Source organism: Mobula birostris, chromosome 10, assembly GCF_030028105.1.
Source record: "Mobula birostris isolate sMobBir1 chromosome 10, sMobBir1.hap1, whole genome shotgun sequence".
NCBI lineage: Eukaryota > Metazoa > Chordata > Chondrichthyes > Myliobatiformes > Myliobatidae > Mobula > Mobula birostris.
The window spans coordinates 33,298,363-33,325,832 of NC_092379.1; the positions used below are offsets into that span (position 1 = coordinate 33,298,363).

At 45.0% G+C, this 27,470-nt stretch overlaps 1 protein-coding gene across 6 annotated transcripts in view; it reads left to right on the plus strand.

Moving 5' to 3' along the window:
- The window catches only part of LOC140203944 (uncharacterized), a 290,949-nt gene extending 269,941 nt beyond the window's left edge, over nucleotides 1-21,008 (plus strand). For all 6 annotated transcript variants that reach the window (XM_072270124.1, XM_072270127.1, XM_072270130.1 and 3 more), the window contains 2 exons: nucleotides 5,024-5,217; nucleotides 14,107-21,008. In XM_072270124.1, coding sequence (XP_072126225.1) covers nucleotides 5,024-5,217; nucleotides 14,107-20,427 — 6,515 coding nt within the window. In that variant the 3' untranslated portion in view covers nucleotides 20,428-21,008. The remainder of the gene's footprint in view (nucleotides 1-5,023; nucleotides 5,218-14,106) is intronic.
- Nucleotides 21,009-27,470: the final 6,462 nt, after the last annotated feature.

A 27,470-nucleotide genomic window follows, 5' to 3' on the forward strand; every position in this document is an offset into this window, starting at 1 on the left:
TTTCTGTTACGTGAACTGGTCATGATAGCCAGCATAGATATTGTTGGCTAAGGGGCCTTTTTTTACTGCAGTGTGTCTTCAGAATTCCAAGTACATCACAAAGTTCAAAAGTTAGTTTATTATCAAAGTACATAAATATGCAATCCTGATTCATTTTCTTGTGGGTAATCACAGTAAACACAAGACACACAATAGGATCAACAGAAGACCACACACAACAGGATGCACAAACAACCAACATGCAAAAGACAACGAACTGTCTAAATACAAAAAAAAAGAAGAATAATACTATAATTATTATATTCCATAATAATGTAATATCATATTATTATGATGGCATTTTCCAGGGCAAATCTCTAAGCCCACTATGGATTTGTCTGGCTTTAAACATGCTCTCAACTTTACTGAAATCCGATGAAAATTGGGTATCAAATCAGAAACAGCGAAACAAATTATACCCTGACACACCTTCTATACATGGAAAATTTGAAATGATAGGCTCCTTCATCAGCAAAGCTAAAGCAATTAATTCAAGCAGTAGGACTACTTTTGAAAGATATTAATATGAACTTTGGACTGGATAATTAACAAAAGGTGCAAAAGAGCCAGTAGAATATAAAACAGGGCAGCAGGATACAATACAAGTGATAGATGAATATGAAACATATAAATATCTGGGATATCCACAAGCAAAGAAAACAGATCATACTGCGACAAAGGAAAAACTTTTAATGGAATTTACTTCAAGACTTAAGAAAATCTGACAAACAGTTCAGTAGTAAAAATATAACAAAGGCAATGAACACTTTTGCTATGTCTATATTAATGTATTCTTTTGGCACAATATCTTGGTCTGAACCGATCTGGAAAATTTATAAAGAAAAATAAGAACTGAAATGACAAATTCAGAAAACATTATGTACACTTGAACTCACTTAGATTCACTATCTATGACAGAAGGAGGAAGAGGAATAACAGATATGAAAAAAATTGCAACAGTCAGATAAAATTTCTAAGGCTATATTTTCGTCAATTAAAGTAGGATCCAGCACTCCATGTCAGCATGTGCAATTCTGATAAGTACACACCACAAAACTGAATAAATTATCACTACAGAAAAAAACGTTAACCAGTGGAAGTGTGTGACCTCCCATGGAAGATATCCTCAAGATCTGAGCAGATTAGATGTTGACGAGGAAGCATCGAAAGCCTGGCTCAATGTTGACCCCAGCTTGGGAACCCCTGGTTTGGGGAGATATTGGCCAAACGGAGGCAAAGTGGACTAGCTCAGGAAGGACCCTTGGTCAGCATGGGCAAGTTGGGCTGAAGGACCTTTTGCCATATTGTGTCCCTGTGACTCCAACTTCACAAGTGAATATCAACAGAGATTTGGTTGCAAAACACATCATGGCATGCTGGGATAAATTATCAAGGCTTTAGTTGTGATATAAAGGAAGAGAGATTTAAGGCATTTAACTTCAATCTCTTAAATCAGCAAAATGTGGAGGTGATGCAATAAGAGGAAGGCTACTTATTTTATGGATTGTGATGACTGGGGAAGGGGGAATTGCAATGAGACTAGTCACCAGTTTCTGAAGGTAACCATGCGGGTGTAGCAGGAAATAAATATGGCAAATTATATGTTGTCCTTCATAGTGAGGGGATTTAGGCAGAGGAGGAGGGATGTCCTGCTTGGTGAGTCCACACTCAGAGTACTGTAACAACCCAGCAGCATGAATTGTTCAGTAACTGCTCCCCTCTCTCCCTTTTTCTCTTTATTCTGATTCATCACCCCCATCTCCTAGTTCCCTTTGCCCATGTTCCCCACCTACCATCACCCATACACTCTCCTATCAGTGCCCCTCTCCACCTCCCCCCTTTATTCCATCAGATTCACCACTTCAACTCTTGGTCACTTCCTCTTATCACTTGACATCCTTCCCCCTCCCTCTCCTCATCCATCTACTGAGAACCCTCTCACCTGGACCCAGCACATCCACCACCTGACAGCTCTTGCTCCACGCTTTCCCCTCACCTCTTTGTACTGGCTATCTCCTGTCACTCTTTCAGTCCTGATGGAAGGTCTCAACCTGTGATGTTGACAGTCTGTGGACTCTGCCTGACCAGCTGAGTTCCTCCAGCGTTTTGCTTTTCGCTCCAGACTGCAGCATCTGCAGTATCGTGCGTCTCTTCGAGTACTGCGTGCGGTTTCATTTCCGTTTCCAGGGAAGGATGTTCTTGCTATGAAAGGATTTCAGTGAAGGTTCACCAGACTACTTCTTGATATGATAGGAATAACATATAAGAAGACTTTAGGTCACTTGAACCCATATTCACTTATGTTGAGGGAGCATCTCCTAGAAACGAGTAATATTCTAACAGGACTGGGCAGATGAGATGCAGGAAGGATGTTCCTGATGGCCAGTAAGTCCAGGACTAGGGGTCAGTTAGTGGGTAGGGGATGAGCTATTTAAGAATGGGACACAGAGGAGGTTCTTCCCCTCAGAGTGATAATCTTGGAGGATTCTCTTCAACAGGATGTGGTTGAAGCCATATCATTAAATGTACGTTAAATAAATGGTTAGGACACACTTGGAGTACTGTGTCCAGTTCTGGTCGCCTCACTATAGGAAGGATGTGGAAGCACTGGAAAGGGTACAGAGGAGATTTTCCAGGATGCTGCCTGGTTTAGGGAGTATGGATTATGATCAGAGATTAAGGGAGCTAGGGCTTTACTCTTTGGAGAGAAGGAGGATGAGAGGAGACATGATAGAGGTGTACAAGATAATAAGAGGAATAGATAGAGTGGATAGCCAGCGCCTCTTCCCCAGGGCACCACTGCTCAATACAAGAGGACATGGCTTTAAGGTAAGGGGTGGGAAGTTCAAGGGGGATATTAGAGGAAGGGTTTTCACTCAGAGAGTGGCTGGTGCATGGAATGCACTGCCTGAGTCAGTGGTGGAGGCAGATACACTAGTGAAGTTTAAGAGACTACTAGATAGGTATAAGGAGGAACTTAAGGTGGGAGGTTATATGGGAGGCAGGGTTTGAGGGTCGGCACAACATTGTGGGCCAAAGGGCCTGTAATGTGCTGTACTATACTATTCTATATTCAGAGAGGAATTGGATTGTTTTCTGAGGGCTACACGCATAGAGGGATAAGGAGGAAAAGTTGGAACCGGGACTGAATAGAGATGATCTGCCATGATCATATTAAATGGTGCAGCAGGCTTGAAGGGCCAGATGGCCTAGTCCTGCTACTATTTAAACTTGAACATTCCCTAGCTGCCACAGTTGTTCTCAAACTCACATCTCTTTAAATTCAGTAACTTAACCACCCCTGGAGCCTGGGACTAGGACAGCCGTAGGCAGGGCAGTGGTTAACTTGGGAGAAGTCCAAGAGACAGGAATTGGAAGAGAACAATGATCGCTGGTGATGGGAGAAGGCTACCGAGATAGCAATGGACACGATCTTGTGATCAAAAATTTCAAACGCCAGCAGTTCTTAGAACGTGACTTCCACCCTCTGTGACCTTTACCCTCTGTTACCTTAACCCTCTGTTACCCTAACCCTGTTACCCTTGTCTCGTGGTAAACTTCCAATGTTTGTTCTCTCTCATTTTACCCTTTCTGACCTTTTTCCCCTTTCACCTATTAATTTCCTTTAGTCTCAGATTTATTTATTCAGTGGGAGCATTGCCCACCTTATTTCCCCCATTTCATTCAGCTCACTGCACACATAATCGGTTAATCAGGGCAGCCACTAATTTGGGACAACTCCTAAAGAACAAAAACTAAATGAGAAAATTGCAGGGATTCTGTTTGGTTATTTGAGACATTATTCCGCTTAATTGGGGTTGGAAACTTTTGCCGAACAGGTTCGAGCTAGCGTCAATCACGTGCACTTGTGTGGCTGTTAAGTGCTACACTGTGCTTAGAATGATCAGTTTTTAAATAGTGTCAGTTACGTGTATTTATGTTCAAACAGCAGTGATTTTTGTCACTGATGTCGAGGAATAAACAGTAAGCAATTTAGAACCGTTTTGTTCACTGTGGTTTCAAGCAGTCAGGCTTGGAGATGCTGGATAAAGCCAACAGTGAAAATTAAACAATTTCACAACTTCAATAAGTCAGGACCTAGAAAGAATTGGAAGTTATCAACAATCATCTTGAATGTTACAATGACAATGAAGATTTGGAAGATGCAATTGTCAAAAGGATTGTATGAAGGCAGACCATTAGCTGTAATAGTGTCCGCACAGATTTTGTTCATTCTGTACACTGGATGAACCCCTCCGACGATAACTAATACATAGCTTCATAGTACTGTAGTACTATTGGTAGTGTTCTAATTTGCTCCATATTTCATTTAAATACATAATTTGTTACATTTTTAACTATTTCCATGAAACTTTGGCTAATTAGGGCAGTGGCTTAATTGGGCTAAAATGTACTGGTCCCAATGTGTCCCAGTTAACCGGAATCCATTGTATTTTATTTTCTGAATCACTTACCTGCTGTAATTCACCCATCTTCTTACATTTTATTGTCCCTTCCCTTATCCACTGAGTAATTTCCTCTTCATTCCTGTTCCTCTTTTCCATTCTTTTGACCCTTTTGTGTACCTGTATATAGGACAATAAACACACACAAAATGCTGGAGGAACTCAGCAGACCTGGCAGCATCTATAGAAAAAAAGTACAGTTGATATTTCGAGTCAAGACTCTTCCACGGGACTTCTGGTCTGGCCCAAAACATCGACTATACTCTTTTCCACAGATGCTGTCTGGCCTGCTGAGTTTCTCCAGCATATTGTGTGTTGCTTGGATTTTCAGCATCTGCAGATAGTCTCTTGTTTGGTATAGGATGACAAATTTGACTTTGGCTTTGTTGGATGGGATCTCTCCTAGTGTCTCATAGTGGGAATCTGCCAGTGTTTGAAGTTCTCTCTGTCACATCTGCCTGCCACACCATGCCCTCCCTTCCCTTCCACGTGACTATCACTGTGACTGTGTTCTGCAGGAGACCAGCTCCTCTGTGCCAAGGTCTACTTTGACAATGCCAAGTATGAGGATGTGGTGAGGATCCTGCAGAGTGCTGAACCATACAAAGTTGCCTTCTGCCTCAAGAGGACGGTGCCCAGTGCTGATGTGGCCATTTCTCCAGAGACTGGGAGCCTTGAACTGACAGGACCAGAAGCCAAAAAGACAAAGCTGGTAAGATTCTCAAAAATTTCAGATAATCCAGTACAGTAAAGTGGCAAATGTAATGTAAAGTAAATTTACTATCAAAATACATGTAAAGAAGTCAAGACAGCAGCTTTGTTTCATTAGGAGTTTGAGGAGATTTGGTTTGTTTCTAAAACATTAAACAGATGTATAGAGGAAAGCATTCTGACAGGCTACATCACTGTCTGGTAAGGGGGAGGGGGTGACTGCACAGCATTGAAAGCAGCTACGGAAAGTTGTAAGATTAGTCATCTCCACCGTGGGCACTAGCCTCCGTAGTATCTAAGGAGCAGTGCCTCAGAAAGGTGGTATCCATTATTAAGGACCCTACCACCCAGGACAGGCCCTCTTCTCATCGATACTGTCAAGACGGAGATACAGAAGCCTGAACGCACACACTCAGCAATTCAGGAACAATTTCTTCCTCCCTGCATCCAAAAATGGACACTGAACCCATGAACACTACCTCGCTTTTATTATTTCTGTTCTTGCACTATTTTTAATTTAACTATTTAATATACAACTATATACTTACTGTAATCATTTCTTCTATATTTTTCATGTATTGCATTGTACTCCTGCTGCAAAGTTAACAAATTTCACAACATACACCAGTGCTATTAAACCTGGTTATGATTCTGACTCTGATACATGCCAACATCTACATATACAACCCAGAGGCTCACTTCTTGCAGGCAATAAAAAGAAATACAATAGAATCAATGGGAAGGAGGTGGCAAATGAACTAAATGAGTATTTTGCAATAAGCTTCGCTGTGGAAGACACAAACAGATGTTGAAGGGTATAAGGGAAGAGAAGCGAGTCGGCCTGTAATGTGCTGTAGATTTCGGGCCAAGGTATGTTGCAGCACACCTCATATTCCATCTAGGTAGCCTCCAACCTGATGACATTAACATTCATTTATCCTTCTGGTAATTTTCCCACTCCCTCTTTCTTTTACTTCTATTCCCCACTCTGACCTCTTCCTTCTTCTCCCTGCCTGCCTTTCACCTTCCCCCAGTGCCTCTCCTCCTTCACTTTCCCATGGTCCACTCTTGTCTCCTATCAGATTCCTTCTTCTCCAGCCCTTACCTTTCCCACCTACCACCTCCCACCTCCCAGTTTCTTCAGTGCTACTCCCCCACCTTCCTGGCTTCTCTTATCACTTTCCAGCTTGTTCTCCATTCCCTCCCCCCACCTTTTTGTTCTCGCATCCTTTCCATTCCTGAAGAATGATCTTGGCTCAAAATGTTGACTGCATATTTATTTCCATAGATGCTGCCTAACCGGCTGAGTTCCTCCAGCATTTTGTGTGTGTTGCTTATAATACTCTAGTTAGGTCACATCTGGAAGATTTCTTTCAAGTTTCATACAAGAAAGGACACAATTAGAACAAAAATATCCTATAGTCCTTTGCACAAGAGATTCTGCAGATGCTGAAAACATTCAAAATACTGGGGAAACTCAGCAAGTCAGGCAGCACCTATCGGGGAGAATAGACAGTCAGGGTTTCGGGCCGAGACCCTTCATCAGGACTGGAAGCCAGAAACTAAAGTCCATTGGAGTGCAGAATGGACTCAGTGTTGCTGTGCTGCGGTAGCGATTAGAATTGTGCAGGTTGGTTCAGGAACTTAATGGTTGAAGGGAAGTAGATTTATAGAACCTGGTGGTGTGGAATTTCAGTACCTCCTGCCTGAGGGTAGTTGTGAGAAGATGGCATGACTTGATTAGTGGAGACCTTTGATGAGAAGGAGGATGAGAGGAGACATGATAGAGGTGTACAAGATAATAAGAGGAATAGATAGAGTGGATAGCCAGTGCCTCTTCCCCAGGGCACCACTGCCGAATACAAGAGGACATGGCTTTAAGGTAAGGGGTGGGAAGTTGAAGGGGGATATTAGAGGAAGGTTTTTTACTCAGAGAGTGGTTGGTGCGTGGAATGCACTGCCTGAGTCAGTGGTGGAGGCAGATACACTAGTGAAGTTTAAGAGACTACTAGACAGGTATATGGAGGAATTTAAGGTGGGGGCTTATATGGGAGGCAGGGTTTGAGGGTCGGCACAACATTGTGGGCCAGAGGGCCTGTACTGTGCTGCACTATTCTATGTTCGATGTTCTATGACGATATTGCCTTCATGAGACAGCGATGGGTGGAATGTGGCCATGATGGGTGTGCCCTTTTCTCACTGCTACCATCAGCTAGGAGGTACAGAAGCCTGAAGGCACACACTCAGCAATTCAGGAACAGCTTCTTTCCCTCTGCCACCTGATCCCTAAATGAACATTGAATCTTTGGACATTACCTCACTTTTTTTTAATATACAGTATTTCTGTTTTTGCACCTTTTAAAAAATCTATTCGATATACGTTATTGAGTTATTTGTTTATTTATTATTATTTTTAGTTTATTTATTATTATTTTTAGTTTATTTATTATTACTTTTTCCTCTGCTAGATTATATATTGCATTGAACTGCTGCTGCTGCTAAGTTAACAAATTTCACGTCACATGCTGGTGATAATAAACCCGATACTGATTCTGAGTACACGTGCTTCCTTTGTGTACGTTCAAAGTCATACGATCAAGAAAGAATTACGACTTTTCTTTGTCTTGTGCACGTCGAAACATAGAGTGAAATATGTTGTTTGCATCAACCAGCTGAAGGATGAGCTGGGGACAGCCTGAAAGTGTCACCATGCTTCTGGCTCCAACAGAGCAGGCTGACAGTTTACTGATCCTAACCCTAACCTGTACAAAGTGGGAGGAAACCAGAGCACCCCGAGCAACCCCAAGTGAACACTGGGAGAACCTACAATTGAACCCCAATTAGTGATCGCTGGGATTGGAAAGCATTGCGCTAACCACTACAAGTGAAAGGAAGGCAGGGGCAAATGCAGTGGACATCATCTTCGAGGCTTCCGTGAAGAGAGGTTTCACTCAGAGAAAGGAAAGGAGAGAAAAGCTCAAGTTTTTTCCTTCTCTTCAACTGGGTAAAGATGACAGGCAGGATAGTGCAATGCTCCTCTTGCAGGATGTGGGAAGTCAGGCAGACCTCCAGTGCCTGATGACTACAACTGCAAGAAGCACAGCTTCTAACTATCTGCATGAAGGAGCTGGAGCTGGAAATGGATGAACTCCTGATCATTCGGGAGGCTGAAGCAGTGATAGATAGGACATGTAGAGAGGTAGTTACACCCAAAGCGCAGGACACAGGAATGGGAGAAGGGTTAAGGAGCCAGTTCAGAGTACTCTAGTGGCCATCCGCGCCCCCCCCCCAACAACTTTGGATACTGTTGGGCGGAATGACTTAACAGAGGGACCACAGACCGTAAGACATAGGAGCAGAATTAGGCCATTCAGCCCATCAACTCTGCTCCACCATTCCATCATGGCTGATCCTGGATCTCACTGTGCCAACGAGCTTAAGAGTAGCATGATCAAGCATATTAATGTGTGGCTGAGAGACTGGTGTAGGGGGCAGGGCTTCAGATTCCTGGATCCTTGGGGCCTCTTCTGGAGGAGTTACGACCTGTACGAAAAGGACAGGTTACACCTGAACCCAAAGGGGTCCAATATCCTAGCAGGCGGGTTTAATAGAGCTGCTATGAAGGGTTTAATCTGATTTGGCAGGGGGATGGGAACCGGAGTTATAGGGCTGAGGAAGAAGAAAACAAAAAAAAAAAAATCAACAATAGCGTGCAACAGAGATGATAGAAAGAACAGGCAGGAGATGAGGCATAATCAGCCAGTGGGATGAGTTACAGGGCAATAGAGGCATGGTACAATTAAAACAGAAAGCAACAAATACTGGACTGAGAGTGCTGTATTTGAATGCATACAGCATAAGAAATAAAATGGATAACCTTGAAATTCAGCTATAGATTGACAAGTATGATGTTGTGGTCATCTCTGAAACTTGGCTAAAGGATGTCTGCCTTTGGGAGCTGAATGTCCAAGGATATACGGTGTATCAGAAAGACAGGTTAGCAGCCAGAGGAGGTGGTGTGGCCCTGTGTATAACAATTAATATTAAATCATTAGAAAGGGATGAGATAGGATTGGAAGGTGTAGAGTCTCTATGGGTTGAGTTAAGAAATGGCAAGGGTAAAAGGACCCTAATTGCAGTTGTATACAGGCCTCCAAACAGCAGTCAGGTTGTGGATTACAAATTACAGCGGGAGATAGAAAGGGGGTGACAGAAAGGCGATGTCATGATAACATTGGGAGTTTTAACATGAAAGTGGATTGGGAAAACCAGGTCAGTACTGGACCTCAAGAGAGAGAATTTGTAGGATGTCTAAGGGAAGTCTTTTTAGAATAGCTTGTTGTTGAGCCCACTAGGGGATCGGCTGTGCTGGATTGGGTGTTGTGCAATGATCCAGAGATGACAAGAGAGCGTAAGGTTAAGGAACCCATAGGGAACAGTGATCACAATATAATTGAGTACACTTTGAAATCTGAGGAGAAACTAAAATCCAATGTGTCGGTATTTCAGTGGAATAAAGCAAATTACAATGGCATGAGAGGGATCTGGCCTATGTTGACTGGAAAGGGACACTAGCAGGAAGGACAGCAGAGCAGCAATGGCTTGAGTTTCTGTGAAAAATGAGGGAAGTGCAAGACAGATATATTCCAAATAAGAAGAAATTTTCAAATGGAAGAAAGACACTACCATGGCTGACAAGTGAAGTCAGAGCCAAAGTAAAAGCAGAAGAGAGGGCATACAAGGAAGCCTGAGCTAGTGCGAAGATAGAGGATTGGGAAGCTTTTAAAAACTTGCAGAAGGAAACTAAGAAGTTCATTAAGATGGAACAGATGAATTATGAAAGGAAGCTGCAGACTAATATCAAAAAAGATACCAAAAGCTTCTTTAAGTAAAGGGTAAAAGAGAGTCAAGGGTAGATATAGGACCAATAGAAAATGATGCTGGAGATATTGTAATGAGAGACACAGAGATGGCAGACGAACTGAATGCGTATTTTGCACCAGTCTTCACAGTAGAAGACATCTGCAGTATACCAGACATTCAAGAGTGTCAGGGAAGTGAAGTATGTGCACTGAAAATTACGACTGGGATTTTGATGATGAACTTCAATAAAAAATAAATTACAAAAAAAAAGAAAATTATGACTGAGAAGGTGCTCAGGAAGCTGAATTCTGAGGGTGGATAAATCTCCTGGACCTGATGGAATGCACCCTTGGGTTCTGAAGGAAGTAGCTGGAGAGATTGCGGAGGCATTAGCGATGATCTTTCAAGAATTGATAGATTCTGGCATTGTACTGGTTGACTGAAAATTGCAAATGTTACTCCACTATTTAAGAAGGGTGGGAGGCAACAGAAATGAAACTACAGACCTGTTAGCCTGACATCAGTGGTTGGAAAGTTGTTGGAATCGATTGCTAGGGATGAGATTACGGAGTACCTGGAGGCACATGACAGGATAAGCCAAAGCCAGCATGGTTTCCTGAAAGGAAAATCCTGCCTGACAAGCCTATTGCAATTTTTTTGAGGAAATTACAATCAGGGTAGATGCAGTAGATGTGGTGTACTTGGATTTTCAGAAGGCCTTTGACAAGGTGCCACCCATGAAGCTGCTTAGCAAGATAAGAGCCTATGGAATTACAGGGGAGTTACTAGCATGGGTGGAGCACGGGCTGATCAGCAGGACACAGAGAGTGGGAATAAAGGGATCCTATTCTGGCTGACGGCCGGTTACCAGTGGAGTTCCACAGGGGTCGGTGTTGGGACCGCTGCTTTTTATGATGTATGTCAATGATTTGGACTATGGGATTAATGGATTTGTGGCTAAGTTTGCCGATGATAGAAAGGTAGGTGGAGAGCGGATAGTGTTGAGGAAACAGAGAGCTTGCAAAGAGACAGATAGTTCAGGGGAATGGGCAAAGAAGTGACAAATGAAATACAATGTTAGAAAGTATATGGTCATGCACTCTGGTGGAAGAAATAAACAGGCAGACTATTATTTAGATGGGGAGAGAATTCAAAATGCAGATATGCAAAGGGACTTGGGAGTCCTTGTGCAGGATAGCCTAAAGGTTAACTTCCAGGTTGAGTTTGTGGTGAAGAAGGTGAATGTAATTTTGGCATTCATTTCTAGAGGTATAGAATATAAGAGCAAGGATGTGATGTTGAGGCTCTATAAGGCACTTGTGAGACCACACTTGGAGTATTGTGTGCAGTTTTGTGCTCCTTATTTTAGAAAGGATATACTGACATTGGAGAGGGTTCAGAGAAGATTCACGAGAATGATTCCAGGAATGAAAGGGTTACCGTATGAGGAACGTCTGGCAGCTCTTGGGCTGTATTCCCTGCAGTTCAGGAGAATGAGGGGAGGGGGATCTCATAGAAACATTCCAAATGTTAAAAGGCCTGAACAGATTAGATATGGCAAAATTATTTCCCATAGTAGCAGAGTTTAGGGCTTCAGGGTTGAAGGACGTCCTTTTAGTATTGAGATGCGGAGAAATTACTTTAGTCAGAGGGTGGTAAATCTGTGGAATTTGTTGCCACGAGCAGCTGTGGAGGCCAAGTCATTGGGTGTTTTTAAAGCAAAGATAGATAGGTTCTTGATTAGCCAGGGCATCAAATGATATGGGGAGAAGGCAGGGGAGTGGGGATAACTGCAAGTATTGGACCAGCCCATGATTGAATGGCGGAGCAGACTCGATGGGCCAAATGGCTTACTTCTGCTCCTATCTTATATCTTATCGTCTTATGGTCACTCAGCCCCATACACCTGTCTTCTCACCATATCCTTTGTTGCCCTGACCGATCAGGAAACAATCAATTTTTGCCATAAATATTCCCATGGATTTGGCCTCCACCGCAGTCTGTGGCAGAGCATTCCACTGATTCATTACTCTCTGGCTAAAAAAATTCCTTCTCACCTCTGCGCTAAAAGGTTTCTCCTCAGTTTTCAGGCTGTGTCCTCTAGTTCTGAATATAGAAACATCCTATCCACATCCACCCTATCTAGTCCTTTCAACACTCTGAAACCTACCTGGTTGGGTCTCTGGCATTGTGTCTACCTCTATGACTCAGAAGGGAAGAGTTGGGAGGAGAAGAGGTACGCTGTGGTGATAGGGGATTTGTTAGTTAAGGGAATGGACAGGAGGTTCTATGGGCAAGAATGAGATTTCTGCTGGATGCCAGAGTCCAGGATATCTCATTTCAAGACCACAGCATTCTTAAACAGGAGGGTGAACAGCCAGAAATTGTGGTCCATGTAGATATCAATAACATGGGTAGGATGAGTGACAAGGTTCTGCAGGGGGAATTCAGAGAGTTAGGTGCTACGTTAAAAGGCAGGACCTCTGGGGTTGTGATCTCAGGATTGCTACACGTGCCATGTGCTAGTGAGGCCAGAACTAGGAAGATTATACAGTTTCACTCACAGCACGCTGGAGGAACTCAGCAGGTTGGGCAGCATCAGTGGAAACAATGAGTTGACATTTCGGGCCGGAACCCTTCGTCATAGGGTTAGTGTATGTACAAATCGGTGGATATTGTATACTTGGATTTTCAGAAGGTCTTTGACAAGGTGCCATACATGAGGCTGCTTTAGAAGCTATGAGCCCATGGTATTACAAGAAAGATTCTAGCATGGATAAAATAGTGGCTGACTGACAGGAGGCAAAGATTGGGAATAACGGAAGCCTTTTCTGACTGGCTGTCAGTGACTGGTGGTGTTCCACGAAGGTCTGTGTTGGGACTGATTCTTTTTATGTCAGATCTCAATGAGGTTGGATGATGGAATTGATGGCTTTGTTGCAAAGTTTGCAGACAATATGAAGAGAGGTGTGGTGTGAGGAAGTAGAAAGCCTACAGAAGGACTTAGACAGATTAGGAGAATGGGTATAGAAATGGCAGATAGAATACAATATCGAGAAGTGTATGGTCGTGCACTTGGCAGAAGAAATGAAAGGGTTGGCTATTTTCTAAATGGAGAGAAAATGCAATAAACTTAGGGTCAAAGGGACTTGGGAGTCCTTGTGCAGAATTCCCTAAAGGTTAATTTGCAGGCTGATTCTGTGTTGAGGAAGACAAATGTAATGCATTCATTTCAAGAGGACTAGGATATAAAAGCAAGGATGTAATGTTGAAACTGTATAAAGCACTGGTGAGGCCTCACTTGGAGTGTTGTGAGCAGTTTTGGGCCCCTTATCTTAGAAAAGATGTGCTGAAACTGGAGCCGGTTCAAAGAGGTTCGCGAATGATTCTAGGATTGAACTGTGAAGAGCGTTTGATGCCTTTGGGCCTGTATTTGCTGGAATTCAGAAGAATAAGGGGTGACCTCATTGAAACCTATCGAATGGTTAAGGGCTCTGATTGAGTGAATGTGGTGAGGATGTTTCCTATGGTGGGAGAGTCTAAGTCCAGAGGACCCAGACTCAGAATAGAGGGGCATTCTTTTAGAATGGAGATGAGGAGGAATTTCTTTGGCCAGAGAGTGGTGAATCTGTGCAATTCGTTGCCACAGGCAGCTGTGGAGGCCAAGTCTCTATGTATATTTAAGGCAGAGGTTGATAGGGCATGAAGGGATATGGGGAGAAAGTAGGAGATTGGGGCTGAGAGGAAAATTGGATCAATCATGATGAAATGATGGAGCAGACTCAATGGGCCAAATTGCCCAATTCTGCTCCTTATGGCCTTATGGCCTTATCTTATGGCCTTAAAGAGCACAGGCCCAGAACCAATCAAATGCTCCTCATATGTTAACCCTTTCATTCCTGTGACCATTCTGCCTGTTCCTCTGGTTTAATGTTCCAGGTAAACTTTACCCAATGTTGACCATCTCCAATGTTATTGTGTGATACTGTAGCTGAATTCTGATGACAGATGTTGTGTCTCTGTTTAGAGTGTCAAGAGCATCTCACCTGTGAAGAAGACCAAGCAGCTGATGAAGGGAAGGATCCTCAGCAAAGACGAGGCAGCTGTAGAACTAGATGTGCCTGTGGATGTGGAGTTCGCTTTCCCCAAGTTCTCCAGGTTTAAAAGATTGAGTATCACCTCTCCCAAAGATGAGGCAGCTTTGAAAGGTGAAGGCAAGGTGAGACATCCTGAGGTGGAAGCTGAACTTTCCTTTGGAGAGGGGCAGATTAAGGGCAAGAAGAAGAGGATCCGATTCCCAGGATTCCGTGCGAGTGATCCTGGAAAGGTCAAAGTTGAGGTTGGCATGGAACCAAAGGAGAAAGCTACTGTCTTGGCAAAACCACGGCAGGTCACAGAGGAGGACCAGGAGGTGAAGAAAAAAATTAAAATGCCTTCGTTTGACCTGACGAGAAAGGAAAAGATGGAAGCTCCAAGTCCAAAGGCGAAAGTGGAGTTGAAGGATTCTGTGAAAGTGGGAGTCTTGGCTGATGGAAAGGCAGCTGAAAGCAAGTTACTGCTGGGGCTCCCAGTGCAAGCTCCAAAGCTTGAACTAGATATTGGATTACCGAAGGCTGACGTTGATGTCAAAGGCCCATCAGCTGAAGGGGAAGTTGGTGCAAAAGGACCCGGCTTTAAGGTAAAAATGCCTTCGCTTGAACTGAAAGGTGTGGAGGGAACGGACACAGTGGGTGCAAAACACAAAGGGGAGAGCAAGGAGGCAGGAGGTCAAGTGGAAGAGTCAGAGGGCAAGCTGAAAATGCCTGCCATTGACATTTCTGTACCGAAAATAAAGCCATGCGAAGAAGATGTAACCATATCTGGGGTTGAGATTGCTGTCGGCAGCTCTAAGACACTTGGACTGGAAGGAAAGATCAAAGAAATTGCACAGAAGGTCACGACAATTGACATCTCAGCCCCCAAGGTACCAGATGTTGATATCAGTCTACAAAAGGCTGCAGTAGAACTCCCCACTGTTAGATCTGGGCCGCGGGACTCTGGGACCGCAAAGGCTGATGCCCAGAAGTCTAAAATCACCATCGAGGGACCCGAAGCAAGACTGAAGATGCCCCAGGTCTCACTGCCAGAATTTGGCATCTTTGCCAAGGGTAAAGAAGGCATGGCAGAGGCAGCTCCAGAGGCTTTGGGCCCTGTGATAAAGATGCCAAAGGTTGAAGTTTCTATGCCTAAAGTGAAACTAGACGAGGCCCGAGCTGATGTTCCCATGCCAAAGACAGAAGCTGGGGTGTCTGGGGTGCATGTTTCCAAGGTTAAACTTGATATTAAGGGCCCTCAGTTGGAAGATCATGAGGCCAAAATGAAGCTCCCATCAGTGAAATTGCCAACCATTGACATCGCAGTGCCCAAAGTCACTCTCCCAGATGTTCAGCTTCCGGTGGGTAAGGCAGATGTCTCTAGGTCAGCTGCCATACCAGATGGGAAAACAGCAAAAGTGTCGGGGGTTGGGCAGCAGCCGGAGGGATTCGACCTGAAGCTGAAAGTACCAAAAGTTTCCCTCCCAAAGTTGTCAACCGGCGGGAAAGAAGTGGAGGCAGGTGCCAAAGTAGACCTGGACGGAGAGGATGCCAAGCCCAAGCCTCCCATGATAACCATGCCCAAGTTTGAGATCGCTGTCCCAAGAATGAAACCTGCAGAAGTGGAGATGGGAACTTCTGTGGACGCTGAGGTCAAAGATTCAGGTTTCACTATGGGGAAACTGCCCGGTGTCAAGATGCCCATTCTGGACATATCTGCACCTAAGGTGAAGATTCCTGATGTTAACATTCATCTTCCATCAGGGGGAGCTGAGGTCCAGGCTGCTGAAGGAGGTGTCAAGGCTCCTAAAGGTGGGGACCAACCATCCGAATCGAGCTTAGAAGGCTTTGAGCTGCAGCTGAAAGTGCCGAAAGTCTCGCTCCCGTCATTCGGTATGTCACCTAGCAGCAAAGAGGCAAAAGCTGAACCGAGCAGCCCCAAAGGCGGCTCTAAAATGCCCACTGTTGATCTGTCAGCATTCAAGGTCAAAGTCCCTGAAGTCGATGTCTGCCTTCCCAAAGGAAAAGCAGATGCTCCTGAATTAGTTGCTGCTACCAAGTCACCAAAGACCGGTGTAGCCAGCGACGTGCCAAAGGCTACCATGGGAGGACCTGAGGTCACTCTTCACATCCCAAAGGTATCACTTCCGAAGTTTGATATTTCCATTAAAGGTAAAGAGGCTGGAGCAGAGGTGAAGGCAGCCAAGGAGACAGATGCTGATGCAAAAAGCCCAGCACTTAAAATCCCTAAATGTGAAGTAGCTCTACCCAAAATGAGACCGAGTGAGGCGGAGGTGTCTGACCCAACAGCAGAGACTGATGTCAAAAGGGAAACAAAGATCTCAAAGGGGAAAATTGAAGTGGAAGATGCAGAAACAAAAGTGAAGATGCCTTCGGTGAAACTACCCACAATCGACACGTCAGCTCTTCAGGTTAAGGTCCCAGAAGTTGATATAAACCTGCCATCAGTGAAGTCACCTTTCTCCACCGAGGAGGATTCCAAAGCTGACAGTGGTGGGATTAAGGTGGAAGGGCCCGATGCTAAAGTGAAGATGCCCAAAATATCCCTCCCAAAGTTCGATTTGAAAAGTAAAGAGGAGGTGGGGGGAGATGGGAACATGCCGGAAGTTGAGCTGAAGGTCAGCCATGTTGAGGGAAAAGGTAAAGTCCAGGCCAAAGGGAAGGCTCTCGACTCAGGTGTCAAAGGAGATGTAGATATAGACGATGTAAAGCTGAAAGGAAAGGAGGGAAGGTTTAAGATGCCAAAGATCAAAATGCCTTCTTTTGGGACTTCCAAAAAATATGAAGAGGACATGGATATCCCAATCCCTAGTGGAAGGTCTCCTGAAGTCAAGGCCAAAACAGGATCCTTGAGTGCAGAAGCAGATGGGTCTGGCAGCAAGCTGAAAATTCCCAAAGTACAGATGCCCTCGATTGGAATCTCGGTGCCCGAGATAAGGAGGCCAGGGGCAGAGGTTGACGTTTCGGAAGTGGACCTGAAAACTTATGGGGGGGAGTTAAAGATTCCAAAAGTGAAAGTCGATGCAGAAGTGGTCGATCCCGAGGGGAAACAGAAGCTCCCATCAATGAAGATGCCAGCAATTGACATTTCAATGCCTAAGGTAAAGGCACCTGAAGTTGACCTCAGTTTTCCCATGCCCAAGATGGATGCCACTGTTAGGGGAGTGGAGGGTGAGGCCACCTTGATAAGCTCTGAAGCTGATGATGCAGCCTTCAAACTGAAGTTGCCCAAGCTGGGAATGCCTAAGTTTGGGGTGTCTGGTTCAAAGGATAAAGAACCAGGAGAAGACACCTGCAGCCCAGGAGTAGGTGGGGGTCACCATGTTGATGATGCTGACGGCAAGGGTACGAGCTTCAAAGCAAGAATGCCCAAGATTGACATTTCTCTCCCGAAAGTTAAACCATCAGATGCAGACATCGATATGGATGCTTCCCTCCTTGAGGTTGAAGGACCTGAGGCAGAGGAAAGGTTTAAGATGCCTGGTTTTACACTGCCAAAGATCTCGCCACCAAAATTTAAAGCTCCCGAAATCGATATTAACTTCAGTCGCTCCAAAGACAAGAGGGCCTCTAGCGACTCCTCTGACCTCAAAGTTGACACTGAGGAGTCGGGGGCTGGATTTAAGCTAAAGATGCCTCAGGTGACCTTGCCGAGTTTCGGGTTGTCTGGAGCGGGAGCAGAGACGAGTGTGGAAGCCAGCGTCCCCATGGAGAAACCCAAGCCAAAAGTGAAAGGGGAAGTTAAATCTCACCTGGTGGGAGGAGAGGGACAGGAAGGGCAAGAGGATAAGATCATTAAAATGCCCAAGATTCGAATGACAACATCGAAAGACAAGGCCTTAGAGGACACAACTGAGGCAACTAAATCTGAAACAGAAACAGAGGGAGGCAAGCTGAAACTGAAACTGCCAAAAATTGGGATCTCGTCAAAATCGGCCGAGACGGAAGCTGACATAGAGATGGAGGGCATGGAAGGAAAAGGCAAAGAGTCCAAACTGAAAATGTTTGGCCTGTCTCTTGGGAAAGACCAGAAAGGTGAAGTGGGAGAGTCTGGGCAGGCAGAAGGGGATTCCGAAGGAGCTAAGTTCAAGGTCAAGATTCCGTCAGTTACTATCGCAGCTCCAAAGATGAAAGGACCAGGTGCTGACCTGGATGTCAATTTTCCAAAAGGCAAGGACACTACTATTAACCATGAAATCAAAGGTGTAGCAAAGGAAGGAAGGGGTGAGATCTCAGCCCCAGTTATTAGCTCTGACAGCTCAGATTCTAGGTTTAAAATGCCCAAGCTGACCATGCCTGATTTTGGGATGTCCGGGAGCAGCAGGAAAGATGACGATGGAATGGTGACAGGGAATGTGAAGGTTTCAGAAATGGAATTCCGAAGGTCGAAGGGTGAGGCTGATGTTGAGGGTTCAGATGTGGACGCTGAGGGCAAGCTCCAGATGCTGAAGGTGAAGATGCCCAAGGTCGAGATTGGCTTTACCAAAGATGAAACGTCTGCAGGAGATAAAGCTGAGATCAGAGCAGGCCAGAAGCCTGGTGGAGACATCGCTGGTTCAGGAGCAATGTCCACAAAAGTACCCTTTAAAATGCCCAGTGTGGAAATCTCATCCCCTAAAACCAGTGACTTATGTGCTGGGATAGAAACAGGAGGTGACGACATTGACCTGCCCCTCGCAGAGGGAAAAGGAACTCTTAGTGAGGTTGATGCTGACGCTCTTGAGCTGAAGGTACCCAAGGTTACATTGCCCTCATTTGGATCCTCCAAGGAGAAGGTCCAAGGAACACCTGGAGATAGAAGCAGCTCTGGGGCTAAAATAGACATTAAAGGTCCCCAGGTTCAGGTGGAGGCAGGGGATGTCTCGGAGAGTGTGCTAAGCAAGCTAAAAAATAAAATGTCAAATGTCGGAGTGGAGTTATCCAGTGGTAAGGAGCAAGGGGAGGTGAAATCGTCCACAGCTATTGCTGAGGCAAAGGGTCGGGAAGTCAGTTATAAATTAGGTGTGGGGCTTGAGGGACCTGATGCAGAATTGAAAACCGACAAAACCAGGAAGCAAGTGCTTGGCTTTTCTGTGTCAAAACCAAAAGGTCCTGAGGAACGTGTGAAAACCAAGGCCAGGGACCGCAGCAGGTCACCAGCTGTGAAAGGAAGCCCGGCTGAGACAGACAGTGCAGAGGCCAAGCTGAAGATGTCCAAGGTGAAGATGCCCAGTTTTGAAATCTCGTGGCCAAAGAGTAAAACCATGGAGTTCAATAGAAATGGAGAGCCGGTTGATTCAACAAGGAAGGGAGACTGGGAGATTCAAACTTCCTGGAAAAAGGGTGCCAGAGTTGAGGAAACTGATGAGCCAGACAGCCTGGATGGGAAATCGAAAATGAAGCTGAAGTTGCCAAAGGTTAGTTTCACACCTATTAAAGCAACAGCTGTTAATATAATGACGGGGGAGGCGCAGGCAGTTCACATTAATGGGGACAGCGAAGAGCCTGGAAGCCCCGGAAAGATGGGCAGAATAAAACTTCCAAAAGTAGAGTTTTCCTCACCCTATCAGAAGGTCAGGGATAGTGACAACGAACTGAACCTTCAGCTGGTCAAAACAGAGATGTCTGTTTCCAAGGACGATGCAGGCCTCCAAGCCCATTCTGATCAGTCCTTCAAGACCTCCTCTCCTAGAGCTGACAGAGGGGATGTAAGGGGTTCAAAAATCAAAGCACCTAAAATCAGCTTCTCTGGGTTCAAAAAGAAAAGCGGTGAAAAAGCAGGGTCCGACGAGGACACGGAGATGTCAAATCTAGTAACATCAACTGCCAGGACGGAGTTGGTATTCCAGGATTCGAGAGGGGATACTGGTCACGCAAAGTCTAAAAGCATACTGGGCTTTACTTCTGGCAAGTCTAAAGATGTGTTGGCCACAGGTAAGGACCCCAAACCAAAGGGCAGCCCAGGGGATGATAGGGAACAGACAGACAGCAAAGACAAGTCGGCCAAGTTCAAGCTCCCAAAGTTGTCCCTTGGCAACAAGTCCAGCTCTCTGGGGTATGAAAACAACACCGACTTGGAGGGGCAACAGGAGAGCGAGGATGGTACAAAGCGACTCTTTAAACTGCAGATGCCTAAAGTGGGCTTCACAACAGTCTACCAGGAGGAGCGCGCTTCAGAGGAGAAGATCGTGGGGGAGATTAGTTCTGTGATTGTGTCGAAGAGCAGAAGACAGGTGAAAACCGGAACTCCGGCTGACAAGTCAACCAGCATTTAGGCGAAGCCCGGAAGCAGCGGGTGCTGCAGGCCTGAGAGGCGGGTCAGAGACTAGACTGTTTTTGATGGAAGCCCCCCCCTTCTTCGGGCTCAGCTTTAACAGCATTCCTGTGTTATAGAACCTGGACAGACGATGTACTGGAACTGACGAATGAAACTAAACTGTCCATTACAGTACCAGCACTAACAAGTTACAGTAGAGATTGCTGAAGCAACGACCGTGTGACTAACACTGTGTACAAGTTCCCTCACAGACACTTGCCACTCATCCTCTGCTGGCAGCTTCCAAACCTGCTTAGGTTAGCAATTCTTAGCAATAAAAATATAAGGATTTGAATATGTTAAACATGGATTAAAAATGCACGGTTAAGCTTTTATCTAACGAGTGAAAGATAAACAGTGGCCTATTTCCTTTTGGTGATGGTGACAGATATCACTGAGCATATGGTCTTGAGGAAGAATCAGACAGAGGGGCTCCTATGCAGCGAGGGGGTGAGGTAATCAGACAGAGGGGTTCGTACGCAGCGAGGGGGTGAGGTAATCAGACAGAGGGTTTCCTATGCAGCGAGGGGGGTGAGGTAATCTGAGGGGTTCCTACGCAGCGAGGGGGGTGAGGTAATCAGACAGAGGGTTTCCTATGCAGCGAGGGGGGTGAGGTAATCTGAGGGGTTCGTACGCAGTGAGGGGCGTGAGGTAATTAGACAGAGGGGTTCCTATGCAGCGAGGGGGGTGAGGTAATCTGAGGGGTTCATACGCAGCGAGGGGGTGAGGTAATCAGACAGAGGGGCTCCTACGCAGTGAGGGGGGTGAGGTAATCAGACACAGGTGTTCCTATGCAGTGAAGGGGGTGAGGTAATTAGTCAAATTAGTCAGGGGTGTTCCTACGCAGTGAAGGGGGTGAGGTAATTAGTCAGGGGTGTTCCTACGCAGTGAGGGGGGTGAGGTAATCAGAGGTGTTCCTACGCAGCGAGGGGGTGAGGTAATCAGACACAGGTGTTCCTATGCAGTGAAGGGGGTGAGGTAATTAGTCAAATTAGTCAGGGGTGTTCCTACGCAGTGAAGGGGGTGAGGTAATTAGTCAGGGGTGTTCCTACGCAGTGAGGGGGGTGAGGTAATTAGTCAGGGGTGTTCCTACGCAGCGAGGGGGTGAGGTAATTAGTCAGGGGTGTTCCTACGCAGCGAGGGGGTGAGGTAATTAGTCAGGGGTGTTCCTACGCAGCGAGGGGGTGAGGTAATTAGTCAGGGGTGTTCCTACGCAGCGAGGGGGTGAGGTAATCAGACACAGGTGTTCCTACTACGCAGTGAGGGGGGTGAGGTAATCAGACAGAGGGTTTCCTATGCAGCGAGGGGGGTGAGGTAATCTGAGGGGGTTCATACGCAGCGAGGGGGTGAGGTAATCTGAGGGGTTCATACGCAGTGAGGGGGGTGAGGTAATCAGACAGAGGGGTTCATACGCAGCGAGGGGGTGAGGTAATCAGACAGAGGGGCTCCTATGCAGTGAGGGGGGTGAGGTAATTAGACAGAGGGGTTCCCACGTACAGAAGTGAGACAAACTTACAGCAAAACAGGGCAACCAGAGGTTCACAAACAAGAGAAAATCTGCAGATGCTAGAAACTGAGTAATACACACAAAGTGCTGGAGGAGCTCAGCAGGCCTGGTGAAGAGTCTTGGCCCAAACATTGACTGTTTACTCTTTTCCATAGATGTTGCCTGGCCTGCTGAGTTCCTCCAGCATTTTGTGTGTACAACTAGAGGTTGAGTGGATTCTATGAGGTGACAGGATTGAATAGATCCCAGGAAGTAATTGGAGGTGAATGAGTCGCATAAGGTGGGAGGGATGAAGTGATGGATCCCAGTTTTATTCAGTAGGTCACAGGCTGATTGGGCATTGTCACTCTGGCCTATTGTGGTACTTTACCCACTCCAGTGCTATCTTAAGGCATCCTGCCTCAATGAATTTATTCAACAGTGATGATGCCTTGTCCTAAGTGCGGTGGGATCAGTGGATAAGAGGGCACGATTGGGCAGAGAAGGAGACCAACAAGTCATCTACCTCCACCAGGACTCATATGAGTTCATTTGGGTACTGACTGAGAAAAGTGAGCACCAACAATTCTCATCAGCATCAAAATTCATTTGATTCCAGCTTTTAGGATATGTTCCATGTGCATACGATTAAGACCATAAGACATTGGAGCAGAATTGGGCCAGTTAGCCCATCGAGTCTGCTCTACCATTTCATCATGGCTAATTTATTATTCCTCTCAAACCCCATTCTCCTGCCTTTTCCACTTAACCTTTGAAGCCCTGACTAATCAAGTACCTCTGCTTAAAATATTCCCAATGACTTGGCTTCCACAGTCGTCTGCATCCATAAATTCCACAGATTTACTACCTTCTGGCTAAAGGAACTCCCCGCATCTCCATTAAGCTCACTGAAGAAGTTCTCAATCCAGAATGGAGAAGGTTTACCCCTGAGATCATTGTTGGCCAGTGGAAGCCCATTGAAGAATTCAGTGAGAAATTTGTCCTCAGTCACGAAGGAACACAGTAGGAACAAGAGTAGGCCACTCGGCCCATCAAGCCTGTCCAGCCATTCAATATAATCACAGCTGATCAGCTCCAGGCCTTTTGTATTGTTAGCTGTAAAGAACAGAGATAAGGAGGAATTTCTTTAGCCAGAGGGTGATGAATCTCTGGAATTCATTGCCACAGGTGGCTGTGGAGGCCAACTCAGTGGGCATATTTAAAGTGGAGGATAATGGGTTCTTGGTTAGTCAGGCATCAAAGGCTATGAGGAGATGGCAGGAGAATGGAGTTGAGAGGGATAATGGATCAGCCATGATGGAATGGCAGAGCAGACTCAATGGGCCAAATGGCCTAATTCTGCTCCTATATCTCATGGTCTTATGGTCTAAGTGCACAAGATAGGACAGGGTGCACATGGAAACAATGGAGCCAGATTTCAGAAGCAGCTTCTGTGGGTTATGCATTAAACTCTTGTGACCATGGATAAATATCTACCCCATGTACATGTTTGAATGAAGTCAAGCTGCAACTGGCAGCTGTAAAATTGCTTCATTATAGGATATGCACAGACTGAATTGGATTAACTTCTCAAGGCTCAGTGATGAAGGAAGGGTTAAGTAGGTTAAGATAAGGTGACAGTAGTTTAAATCAGCAGGTTTGCTAGTTAGTGAAAGTGATCCTTCCTACAGACTTCACCCTGACCAGCTTCATAGCAACTTTTAACTCTTAGCTTACTTTGACGCAATTTGTGAACATCAATCCCCAGGGGCTGGTGTGTAGGGCCAACAGTGATGCACAGTGGTCCCAACACTGACTGACCAGAGAGAATGAAGGATTTACTTTGGAGAATACAGCAACTTGCAGTGTTCTCTCCTCCTGCAAACTCTCCAACATTCCTGCATTTAATATTTTCTGTTCAAATAAAAATTAACCACTTTTAAAGTACTGAAGTTAAGTGCCTTGTTATAGATACGTTCTTGCCATTTGTTTAAGAGATATTTAATTCTCCAAGCCTAAATATGTGGCTGTTCCCCGATGTGATCTCATGTGGCATCACATTGTTCATCTTACTTTAAATGGGAAGAAATGAAACAGGAGAGCTGACGACTACAAATTGTTCTCACACACACACACACACAAACACACACAAACACTAATGCATACACACACACTAATACACACTTCAATGCACACACACGTGCACATGCACAGTAATGCATACACATGCATGCACACTTTCTCTCTAGTTACTTTCTCTCTATTCTCTTTCTCTCTGATTCTCTTTCACACACTCTCTCTCTTCCCCACATTCTCATAGAGCCAAAGAAAAGTACAGCACAGAAACAGGCCCTTCGGCCCATCTAGTCTGTGCTGAGCTATTTAACCTGCCTACTCCCATTGACCTGCACTGGGACCGTAGCCCTCCAAACCCCTATCATCCATGTACCTATCCAAATTTCTCTGAAGCGTCGAAATTGAGCTTATATGCAGCACTTGTGCTGGTAGCTCATTCCACACTCTCACGACCCTCTAGTGAAGAAGATTCCCCTCATGTTCTTCTTAAACATTTCACCTTTCACCCTTAACCCATGACCTCTAATTGTAGAACCACCTAACCTCAGTGGGAAAAGCCTGCTTGCATCTACCCTGTCTATACCCCTCATAATTTTGTATATCTCCATCAAATCCATATAACTCAGACCTGGCAACATCCTTGTAAATTTTCTCTGGACTCTTTCAACCTTATTTATATCTTTCCTGAGGGTAGGTGACCAAAACTGTGCACAATACTCCAAATTAGGTCTCATCAATGTCTTGTACAACTTCAACATAACATTCCATCTCCTGTATTCAATACATCTCTCTCTCTCACCCTGGGACTGCCTTCCCCAGTCCCACTATCAAGTGCAGACTGAGAAAACATAGTCTTTGTTGGAGTGACCATGATGGTCTGGCCCAGCTCGGCAGGTATCTTTAATCTGCCCGCGCGCTTTCCTGTTCTTGTTATTTCACAGAAACTGCATCACTGCAGATGAGCACTGCAGGCTATGGCATACACTGCAATCATCTTCCTACCCTATGCCAATTTCATTATCATTTTCAATGCTTAGACACTGTACATATTAACAACATTTTTTACATTAGATTCACAGACATGACAACAGATATCATTATTATTTCCCCATGCCAGTAATGTTCTTTGAAAATAAGCTATTTTATAAAACCTTGTGAGAATGCAGCTGTGTACTTGAGCAAAGCCGACATGACTTTGGAGAATTAGATATCTCTCAGTTCCATCTATTGGGATTCTTTTGATCTTGTGATTGTAACATGTAAACTTTGTGTGGAATATATTTTTAATGAATAACTTTAACCATGAGTGGTAATAAAGATGAGAGAATGCTCACCTGGTTGTTTGCAGCAAGTCTGGTTATATCCTCTGGGATAAGGGGCTCTTGGTGACTAACAATCAACAACAACCCAACTATATGAAACAGGAAAGGAAAGAGATGGACGGCTCTGGTCACCCACCTCTTGGAAGTGCATACCCCAATTTCACCGAGCCCCAGTCCCACGTGTTGTCCTAAAGGAGACAGGGCCAGTACACATTGTCCCATTGGACCACAAAGAGTGGTCCTCTGCCACAAGGAGTTTCCTCTGACCTACTCAATCAAAACAATTCATACCCTATTGTAAATCACCCCATAACTTCCTCTTCTTTTTGTGAAGAGCCTGCCATAGAGGATTGTAACAGGCCCTTCAGCCCATCTAGTCAATGCTAACCCTGTGCCCAGTAAGCTAGTCCCATTTGCTTGCATTTGGCCCGTATTCCTTTAAACCCACTCCAATCTGTGTATTTATCCAAATGTACTTTTAATATTGTCATTATACTCTGGCAGCTTCTACATGCACATTGCCATCTGTGCGAAGAAGTTGCCGATCAGGTCCTTTTTAAATCTCTCTCCTCTCACCTTTACCCTTGTCCTCTGGTTTTTAGCTCCTCTTCCCTGAGAATAATGTCCCAGTCTGCCATAAACTCTTCCTATAACTCAGGCCCTCAATATCTTCCCAAATCTTCCCTACACTTTTTCCATGGTAATGGTGTCTTTAGGAGGGTAACTAAATCTGTACACAATACTCCCAAGTGTGACTTCACCAACACCTTGTACACCTGAACTACTGGGCAGCATGATAGCATAATGGTTAGCACAATGCTTTATGGTACAGGCATCTTGGGTTCAATTCCTGCCCACTGTCTGTAAGGAGTTTGTTCGTTCTCCCTGTGACCACATGGATTTCCTCCCAGTGCTCCGGTTTCCTCCCACATTCCAACTAATTGCTGTCTGTAAATTGTCCTGTGATTAGGCTAGGATAGCTGGGCGGCACTTCTCAAAGAGACTGAAGGGCCCACTCTGCACTGTATCTCAAATCAATCAATCAATCCATTAATCAATCAATAAATGTCTTCTTCACCATAGACACAAAAGATGCTGGAAATCTAGAGCAATACACACAAGGTGCTGGAGGAGCTCAGCAGCTCAGGCAGCATCATAAACAGTCACATTTCAGGCCGAGACCCTTTACCATCCCGTCTACCTGTGATGCCATTTCCAGCAAACTAGGTCCCTCTGTTCCACAACACTCACTGGGGTGTAACCCTTCACTGTTTAAGTCCTGCCCTGGTTTGATTTTTCAAATGCAACACTTTGCACTTAACCGAATTGAAAAACTTTTACCAATCCTTGGCTCACTTACCCAGCTGATCAAGAACCTCCTGTAATTTTTGATAACTTTGTTCACTGTCTATGACACTACTTGCTTCTGTATCAAATTCAGACCCAGAATCAGGTTTAATATCACTGGTATATGTAGTGAAAATTGTTGTTTTGTGGCAGCAGTACATTGCAATACACAATAATAAAAAACCATAAATTACAATGACAATATTGTAATATCTCATCTGCAGACTTACTAACCGTACTTTGTATTCACATCCAAGTTATTTATAAATAACAAGAGTTACAGCACTGTTCCTATGGCACACTGTGGCTCCAAGAACCAGATATTCAGTACCACAGTGGATTCTACCCATTTGCCTCTAGTTTTGGAAGACATGTAGACACTTCACAGGTATTGGTTCAGTACTCTGCTTGTTTCCTTCTGTTCAGGGGTTTGCGGTTGTAACCTACAGTTGAGCCAAGAGCAGACTGGATTAGTGCTCTGCCCAAACACATCTGCACCCTCTGGGTTTCCTGTAACCTGTTTCTCAACATCTGCCAGAACCTTAGTGATATCACCTTGGCCTTGGGCAGGACTCTCGTTCTGTACAGCTGTGATGGGGGAGTCACAGTTGGTGAAACCTATGGAGGTTTTGGGAGGGTGAGAAAAGAGTTTAAACAAATTTCATGACAGATGCTGGTGATGTTAAAGCTGGAACATTACAACATAGTACAGACTCCTGGCCCCACCATATTATGCTGACCTTTTAACCCACTCTAAAATCAATTTAACCC